An 8,914-nucleotide genomic window follows, 5' to 3' on the forward strand; every position below is an offset into this window, starting at 1 on the left:
CCCGGGGTCAAGGCCAGCCTGTATGCAGTGGGGCCTTGTGAGAGTGCACCCCCCATAAGCAGAACCCTGCACAGGCCAGAAAGAGACACGGGCCCCTTGAGAGTGGATGTGCGCTTGTGAGGAGAGCAGACATCCTGGACCCCAGAGCAGGATGCCCGCCTGCCCGTGAAGCAGGAAGACGCACACCTTAACGGTGTCCACGTGTAGCTCTAGGGTGGCGCCACTCACAGACAGAGATGTGCATGTGTGCAAACAAGCATGGGCCCAAGACACCACCCATAGCCAGGCTCACCGCCCAACCCCCTCCCGGTCATCCTGGCCCAGCCTTTCTGTCCCACTTCCTTCCTGAGGGTCCGGGTGACCAGCCTGGTGCTGGAGTGAGGGTGGAAGATGCTCACCTGGGATCACGGACACCTCCACCTGGAAGATGGGGTCAAATGTAGATAACACATCGATCCCACACCAGTACGTTCCCGCATCCTCCTCTCTGAGGCTCTCCAAGGTCACTGTGAAGGTGAGGCTTGCAGGATGGTCTCTGATGGACACGCAGCCCCTCCTCACTTCTCTCGCTGACTCTCTGGTCTCCACAGGCTTCCACAAACATCGGGATGTGCACCAGAATTTGTTGTGGTCTATGAATTCCTCCTGGTACCGACACTCCATGTTCAGGGATCCCCCCATGATGCCCGTCACTCTGCTGGGGCCACTCAGCAAAAAACAGCCTGGAAAACACAACCAGCTCCTCGTCCAGGGGGGCAGGGCTGGGAACACCAAGGATGTGGGTCCCGCAAGGGGCCCGTGGGGTTGGAGGATGTGGAGGCAGGGGACAAAAGTTTCCTCAGACCCAGGGAAGGCTGAGGAGGGACAAGTACCCTCCTCACAGAGGAGAGGGTGTCTGCGGAGAAGGGAAGGGCCCAGCCTGGAAAGAGCTGTGTGTGTGTTCATGGGAGGAGTCAAGAGGTCATCTCTGATTGTGACTGTTGAGGTGTGTCCATCACAGGCGCCCCCTCCCAACAGCACAGTGGACCAGCTTCACCTGCTTCGTGCCCTGAACCCTCCTGCTCGCTGCTGAGACAGGCGGCGGGCCCTTCTGGAACTTTCTCCCTGCCTCCCGCTGCTGGCCCCACAAACACCCAGCTCCAGCCCTGCCCCCTCGCCTCCCCGAGGAAGGGCTGAGCCAATCACCAGGGAGCTGGAGCAGCAACAGAGCTGAAGGCAGCCACCCGGCCCTGCCCCCACGGGGTCATTTCCCCAGGGATGCCACCTGCAGCAGCGCCAGGCCCTGGGCAGGGACAGGGTGCAGCCTCTCAGAGGACTCACTTCCAGTCCTCACTTCTGCTTCTCTGGGCCTCTCTGCTTCCTGGTCCCGTCCCGGGTCAGCTCAGGTGGTCCAGGGGGCAGGGGGCAGGAAGCTTAGGGGGAGGGGCATGACTGGTCCAGGTGCTTGGACCCGCTGCCCTCAGCTCCTCTCAATCCAGCGACTGGACGCGTCCAGGGTCCCCCGATCTAGGATGCTGCCCCCTCCCCACCTGCACAGCAGGTCCTCTCTCGGTCTCACACACGCTCCGGTGGCAGCACCAGCTGTGCTCCTCTTCTGCGGGGCCTTAGCTTCTGTGGCACATCATTTCCCTGGGGTCAGGATGGACACTCGGATGAGGATGCCATGCTCAGCCATCCTCTCTGGCCTTAGTGGGGATGACCCAGGGTCTGTGTCCCCATGACCTGGGACTGCAGGCAGCCTGTGGGACCCCCGAGTCCACTTCCTGCTTCACAAGTCTGTCCTGTGACCCCAGACAACTTCGTATGTTCCACCTTGGCTCTGGTTCTCCCCGGGGTACACATCCCTCGGCCTGTGCCTTACACAGTCTTGGGCCCCTCCTTGCCTACATTCGACTCAGAATAGCGGTTCCCAACCTTTTCATGCTCCGCCTCTGGACAGAGTCTACTCCCCTTTGAGAACCAGAGAAAGCCTGAGAACCGACAGGAGGTCAGAGGAGAAGACGCTTGGTGGAGGGATGAGGAGTTGGGGTCCTGGGGGTGAGAGGAGCCTCCTCCCCCACCAATGGCACAGAGGGGTGATTGTACAACAGGGGCCCCAGGGCACTGGCTGCTGGGCCTCTCCTGGATGCACGTGATGAGAAGGGGCCTCTTCACGGTGCAGAGATGAGGGAGGGGACGGCCCGCAGAGAGGAGACAGACGCCTTCACCGATGTGGCTTGTTCATGTGCCGTGCTGGACCTTTAAGCCCTGTTTTCCCGGGCACTGGGCTGGGGGTGGGGGGCCTGCTTTCCTGCCCTCGGGTAGGTTATTCCAGGTTCTCAAGCTGGTCTGCACACCCCAGGGTCTCCCACTGCTCCCCTGCAGATCCTGACTCCCCTCAGTTCTGCTCACAGGCAATAGACCTGCGTCCCAGTGCACAGCAGGCCTGGATGCCTGCCCGTCCCAGGAAGAAGCCCTGTGTTCTGACTGACTCCCTCCACATAGCTCTTGGCAGCACCCAAAGGCCCAGCATTCTGCCTCAACACCCTGTTGCAGATCCACCCTGGGCTGCTGCCCTGCTCACTTCCGGCCTGGTCCAGACCCTTGAATTCCTGCTCCTCTGCCTGACCCATCAACATCCGCGACTGGACACCCTCATGCACTCTCCCAGCTTATGTTGGCTCCCCATCTATGGTCTCTTGGCGCGTATGACACCCCCTAGGCTTTCATCAGGCCTGGGATTTGGGGTTCCCGGTGTGGGTCCCGCTGGGCTGTGACCCCATGAATGCAGGGTCCTCACCCTGCCTCATGGCCCGGAGTCTTTCCACAATATGTGCGTGTTGCAGTTCAGCTACTGGGCTGTCGAGTGGATCAGCGATGAACGCCTCTCTCAGGTCTCCCCTGGTTTCAGAAGACTAAATTCTCCAATCCTGGTCTGTCTTTTCCTGCTCAGGCTGGGAAACAGGACTGGAGCATGATTCTTGGAGAACACGGCACCACCGGACCCTGCAGGCGTCTGCTCCCTAGTCTTCCCTGGATCCCCATCGAAAGGGCTCCCATGGCAGGACATCTTCATCTGGCCTTCCCTTTGCCCAAAGGCTCTTCCTCCAGATGCCCACAGGGCTCACTCCATTTCTTTCTTCTGATCTCAGTTAAATACCACCCTTTTCACGGAGCCTGAGAGAAGTCACCCCTCACAACTGCACCAGTAACACCTTACCTGATTTGATGTTGTTCCAAGATACTCTTCACCTTGGACTTTGACATTTCTGCATGTCTGCATACCTGTATTCTTGTGTTTGTTAATTATCTGGGTCAACCACTGGTATGTGAGGGCCATAAAGCCGAGCTCTTGGGCTTCCCTGGTGGCTCAGTGGTAAAGAATCTGCCTGCTGATACAGGAGACATGGGTCCATCCCTGTGGATCCAGGAAGATCCTACATGCCAGGGAGCAACTAAGCCTTTTGCCACAACTGATCAGCCTTTTCTCTAGAGCGAGGAAAGCCCAACTACTGAGGCTCTTGAGCCCTGGAACCCACGCTCCACAAAACGGGGCACCACCACCCAGGGAATCCTGCACACCACAACTACAGAGTAGCCCGCACAGCAGCAAAGACCCAGAGCAGGAAAGCAATTTTAATGTTCAAGGAAAACAATTTTTTAAAGCTGAGCTCTTTCTTCTGTTTGTTCATGGTTGGAACCATTGCCTGAATTAGTGCTTGCTACTTTGTTCATCTCTATACGTTTCCCGAATGAAAAGCTGGTGAAATTCCCCCGGGCTCAGCTGCTTCAAATGGACGAGTCATGACGATAACCTACCTTTCCGGGATGTTTGTGCCCACATTTCATCATGATACACCTTGAACTGAAATCGGTGGGCAGCCGACTCAAGCCTTTCTTTGTTGCTCTCAGTAGCAGAGACTAGGCTATTGAACAGAGGAAACAGTCATGGCCCCTCAATCTATTTCCAAACTTGAACCAGGTCTAAAACCACAGGCCTTGGATGATGGGCTGGGAAAGGATTTCAGTTACTCTTGAACAGGAGGAAGGAAGGACTCTGTTACATTGCATAAACTGAGTAATCTTACTGTTCTACCAGCCATCACAAAGGACCTGAACACACTAACCAGTCTGACTGGGCATGAGGAGGGAATAACCAATTTTTCAGGCAACTCTGGATTCTGTTCTGAACTGACACCAATTGGAGAAGCCCAACATGACTCTTTGGTCCATTAGACAGAGCGGAGGCTTATGAAGGTGTGTGAACAATGGAATCTTGACTCAGAACTCAGTCTCAGTGGGCCCAAAGGACTCATGAATTTTCTGCATTGGTATTTCCTGAGCTTCAGAATGCATAATTAATTAGACGGATTCAGCAACTGGAAGATTCCCCACGGTGGATCCGAGCCCTGTGGAAGGTGAGGGATTGTGGTAGCACAGATGGTGGGGGAGACAATGGAACTGCCCGGATCCACCAAAACAGATCCAAAGGAAGGCTTGCACACTCCTGGGGATGAAGACTTCAGGGAGAGCGCCCGAGAGATCCATACATGAGCGATGCTCTGTGAGTTAACCAGAAGGTATGTCCTCAACGTTGATCTGTAGTTACAGTTCAGAAGAACCTATTGAGTAGGTTACATTTAGGATTTATGAGAACCATGTTCTAGGAAAAAAGTTACAAAGAAGTTCTGAGAGAGAGGTGGAGTGTGATACAGGACAGCTGGGCAGAAGGTCATTTCCATCCTGCGGCAGACTGCATCATCGAAGAGGACACGATGAACATGGGGGCTACTGGTTCTCGTAAATGGACTGCCTCCACCGGTCCGCAGAGCTCCTCAGAGGCCTGTGGACCCAGAGGAGAGCACCGAGCATGCCCAGGAGCAGGGGCACCTTCAGGAAGACCAGGAGCAGGAAGTGGGCGCTGCCCAGCAGGGGCCTGTTGGGGACACGGGGACAGACAGGGAGCAGCATCCTTAGTGGGGACCCTGGTCCCTCAGTCCCTCCCCACCCCCGTCCCTGTGCCCTGAGTCCAGGACCATCCACGTAAGCATCATCCCCGGACAGGCAGCCCACCCTAAAGCCCTCTGCTCGCATGTCTCTGCTTATTAATAGCCCTGGGAATTAGGACTGTGAGCATGAGGGTGGACGGGGCCGTGAGAATCACATGAGGGAGACCAGGGATCCTGGAGGGATCTAGGCAGAAGAAGGATTTTTTCCAAGGCCCTCCATGTGTGGGGTTAGCCTTTCCAGGGTATAGTAATCAGTAGTAGGCTTTTTTGTGTGATGTCTGCTCTCCTGTAAACAGATTTCCCAAAAAGAAAGGGACTGTTTTATTCACAGGGAGAAACTGGTACCAGTGTGATACCTCCAAAGACCCAAGGTCTGAGAGACGTGGGTTCGATCCCTAGGTCAGGAAGATCCTCTGAAGTAAGAACCTGCACCCACTCCAGTATTCTTGCGTGGAGGAGTCCATGGGCAGAGAAGCCTGCTAGTCTACGGTCCATGGAGTCGCAAAGTATTGGACGTGACTTAGCATCTCATGACATATCTCCAAAGGTCAACACTTAAAAGTCTCTGTAATACTCTAATAATCATGGCTCATAGATGTTGGTGTTCAGCAGAAACCAATACAATTCTGTAAAACAATTACCCTCAATAAAAAAATAAATTAATTTTTTAAAGTTGTGATATACTCTATTCTTTATAATCTAATATAAAATAAAAATTAAATTTAGAAAAGTTTTATGGTGAAAAGTCAAAGTGAAAAAAAAAAGTGCATGGTAGTTGATGGATGAATAAATGACCACCTTAGTTCTCCCCGCCCTCCGACCCTGGGGCCTTCAACAGGAGATCACCAATGACCAGGGCTGGGGGGAGGCAGGGGACAGAGTGCAGCAGCCACCAATGCCCAGGGCACCTGCTTCCTCCCTGCCCTGGGCCGGGGTCCTGAAGGCTCCTTCTGTGCGACATTTGCACTCACTTTTCTCTGTTCCTGGAATCCTGAATGCCAGGGTCCTCAAATCCTGCAGGTGTCTCCTCAAATGATTCAGCCAGGCGTCCCTGCTTATCATGTATTAAATAGCAAATCTAATCACCTTCCCACACACACTCTCACCGAACCCCAGCGGCTGGTATCTCTCCATAGTACTCATCACAAACCACTATATTTACATAGGAGCTCTGTGTGGACTGGTGCAGGGCGTGACTTGCCCCTTACAGCACAACTCTCATCGGAGCCGGATCCTGCCTGGGTGGTCTTACTGCATCCACAGCAGAGCCCCAGGCACGTAGTGGGACCTTCACAGTCCGGTGTGGGAATAAACGAGGGGCCCGGAGACGGAAGACCCAAATCCCCGACCTGGCCCCTCACCCAGAGGAGAAACCACCCAGGTGCCAATGTCCTGGGACGTGGCCCCTTACCGAGGAGGTTGGCCAGGATCGGGGGTCTCCTGAGCAGATGCGGTGCTCCAGGTGGGCACTGGCAGGGTCGTGGGAGAGCCTGGGGAGCCCGTGGACCTCTCGGGGCCAGTGGCTGTAGCAGGGGCTGAGGGAGAAGCACAAGGCAGGCCCCGTTTCCTTCCCTGCGTCCCACACTCTGTCCCTGTGTGGCTGTGACTCACACAGCCAAGGTCACTCAGGCCATCTGGTCAGATGTGCGTGTCCACCGCTCCCCATGGCCTCAGCCAGGCCTGGCCAGTCCCTGGGCCCTCCTCCCCCCACCCCTCCAGATGCACCCTGGGCAGGTGAGCATGGTCAATGCCAAGTAGAAAGCAAGAGGGACAGAGAGGGTCAGCCTGGCAGGGCAGGGTGAGTCCAAGAAGGACAGAGTAGGGGTTCCTTTTTGTGCTTTCCTTGGGGTTACAAGAGAAACCCCAGAGCCCTAGGAGGTCCTTCCAGGACACTGTAGGGTCACTGGTGGCCTCTGGCCCAGCACAAGGGCAGGGTATGTATTGGAAGCGGGATCGTGGTCGAGAAGCCCGGTGGAGATGCGGGCTCTGGAGCTGGTCCCACCCCTGGGCTCAGGATGGGCCTGTCTCAGGTCCTCAGGGCCCCGGGGTCAAGGCCAGCCTGTATGCAATGGGGCCTTGTGAGAGTGCGCCCCCCCATAGGCAGGACCCTGCACAGGCCAGAAAGGGACACGGGCCCCTTGAGAGTGGACGTGCCCTTGTGAGGAGAGCAGGCAGCCTGGACCCAGAGCAGGAAGCCCACCAGCCCGTGAAGCAGGAAGATGCCCACCTTGACGGTGTCCATGTGTAGCTCTAGGGTGGCCCCACTCACAGACAGAGATGTGGGTGTGTGCAAACAAACGTGGGCCCAAGACACCACCCATAGCCAGGCTCACCGCCCAACCCCCTCCCGGTCATCCTGGCCCAGCCTTTCTGTCCCACTTCCTTCCTGAGGGTCCGGGTGACCAGCCTGGTGCTGGAGTGAGGGTGGAGGATGCTCACCTCGGGTCACAGACACCTCCACCTCGAACATGCGGTCAAGTGTAAATGGAACATCAATCCCACACCGGTACGGTCCCGCATCCTCCTCTCTGAGGCTCTCCAAGGTCACTGTGAAGGTGAGGCTTGCAGGATGGTCTCTGATGGACATGCGGCCCCTCCTCACTTCTCTCTCTGACTCTGTGGTCTCCACCGTCTTCCTCAATAACACACATGGGTGTTTGCACCAGTATTTGGTATTGTTTATGAATTCCTCCCGGTACTGACACTCCACTCTCAGCGATCCCCCCACGATGCCCGTCACTCTGCGGGGGCCGCTCAGGGACAAACAGCCTGGAAAACACAACCGGGTCCAACTCTCCATCAGGTGGGCCTGGGTGAGAAGATCCCCGGATGCGGGTCCCTGAAGGGCCCGTGGGGTCTGGAGGAGGCCAAGGCAGAAAGGGAGCCTTCCTCAGACCCAGGGGAAGAAGACGGGGAGGAGCTCCCTCCTCACAGAGGAGAGGGTGTCCTCGGAGACAGAAGAGCCCAGGATGGGAAAACCTTCATGTGTGTGTGAGAGTGTGTGTGTGTGTGTGTGTGTGTGGTGCCCCAAGAGGTCATCCCTGACTGTGACCGTTGAGGTGTGACCATCACAGGCATCCCCTCCCACCAGCACAGTGGACCAGGGTCACCTGCTTAGCACCCTGAACCCTCCTGCTCGCTGCTGAGACAGGTGGCAGCCCCTTCTAGAAACTTCTCCCCTCTCCCCCTGCTCACCCAGCTCCAGCCCTGCCCCTCCCCTTCACAGGAAGGGCTGAGCCACTCACCTGGGAGCTGGAGCAGCAGCAGAGATGAAGGCAGCCACCCAGCCCTGACCCTCGGGGTCATTTCCCCAGAAGGGATGCCACCTGCAGCAGCGCCAGGCCCTGGGCAGGGACAAAATCAAACCTCCTCAGAGGAGTCCCTCCCAGTACCCACTTCTGCTCCTCCGGGCCTCTCTGCTTCCTGGTCCAGTCCCGGGTCAGGTCAGATGGTCCAGGGGTCAGGAGGCAGGAAGTTTAGGGGGAGGGGAACACAGCTGGTCCGGGGCAAGGACCCGCTGACCTCAGCTCCTCTCAGTCCAGCGACTAGACAGGTGCCAGGCCCCTCGATCCGGGAGGCTGACCCTCCTCGTCCAACCCACAGCAGATCCTCTCTCAGTCTCACACGCCCATCCACAGAGCAGGAACAAGCTGGGTTTCTCTTCCGTGGCACATCCCCACCCTCTGCGATGCATCATTTCGTTGTGGTCAGGATGGGAAGTCCGAGGGTGGATGTCATGCTCATCCATCCTCCCCAGTCCTGGTGGTGACCAAGGGGTCACTGTCTCCCCACCTGCAGCTCTGGGCGACCACAAGACTCTGCCCCCACAGAACCCCAAATCCTCTTCCTTCCCCGGCAATTCTGCCCTGTGACCCCAGGCAACTTCCTACGTCCCACCTTGGCTCTGGTTCCCCCCAGGGTACACA

At 56.8% G+C, this 8,914-nt stretch overlaps 2 protein-coding genes across 4 annotated transcripts in view; both read right to left on the reverse strand.

The window, feature by feature from the left end:
- CD300C (CD300c molecule) overlaps positions 1 to 3,483 on the reverse strand; it is a 6,047-nt gene extending 2,564 nt beyond the window's left edge. The window contains exons 1-2 of one of the 3 annotated variants that reach the window (XM_010856115.1): positions 3,200 to 3,483; positions 399 to 2,933 (exon numbers count right to left, since the gene is read on the reverse strand). In XM_010856115.1, coding sequence (XP_010854417.1) covers positions 399 to 945 — 547 coding nt within the window. In that variant the 5' untranslated portion in view covers positions 946 to 2,933; positions 3,200 to 3,483. Of the gene's footprint in view, positions 1 to 398 lie in introns of all 3 variants that reach the window. The other 2 variants (XM_010856114.1, XM_010856113.1) reach the window with 2 other exon arrangements.
- A 97-nt stretch (positions 3,484 to 3,580) lies between these two features.
- LOC105000315 (CMRF35-like molecule) lies at positions 3,581 to 8,887 on the reverse strand. The gene is made up of 3 exons (XM_010856111.1): positions 8,234 to 8,887; positions 7,428 to 7,757; positions 3,581 to 4,601 (listed from the first exon to the last, which is right to left on the reverse strand). The coding sequence occupies exons 1-3, from the start codon at positions 8,292 to 8,294 to the stop codon at positions 4,585 to 4,587; spliced, it is 408 nt and encodes a 135-aa protein (XP_010854413.1). The 5' UTR covers positions 8,295 to 8,887; the 3' UTR covers positions 3,581 to 4,584.
- Between the last annotated feature and the right edge of the window lie 27 nt (positions 8,888 to 8,914).

This window comes from Bison bison, unplaced genomic scaffold (genome assembly GCF_000754665.1).
Source record: "Bison bison bison isolate TAMUID 2011002044 unplaced genomic scaffold, Bison_UMD1.0 scf7180017864371, whole genome shotgun sequence".
Classification (NCBI taxonomy): domain Eukaryota; kingdom Metazoa; phylum Chordata; class Mammalia; order Artiodactyla; family Bovidae; genus Bison; species Bison bison.

Coding starts and splice junctions, on each gene's coding strand:
- LOC105000315 (XM_010856111.1), bottom strand. CDS start 8,294: ATGACCCCGAGGGTCAGGGCTGGGTGGCTGCCTTCATCTCTGCTGCTG. Junction 7,758..8,233: donor GCTGCTGCTCCAGCTCCCAG/GTGAGTGGCTCA, acceptor TGTGTTTTCCAG/GCTGTTTGTCCCTGAGCGGC.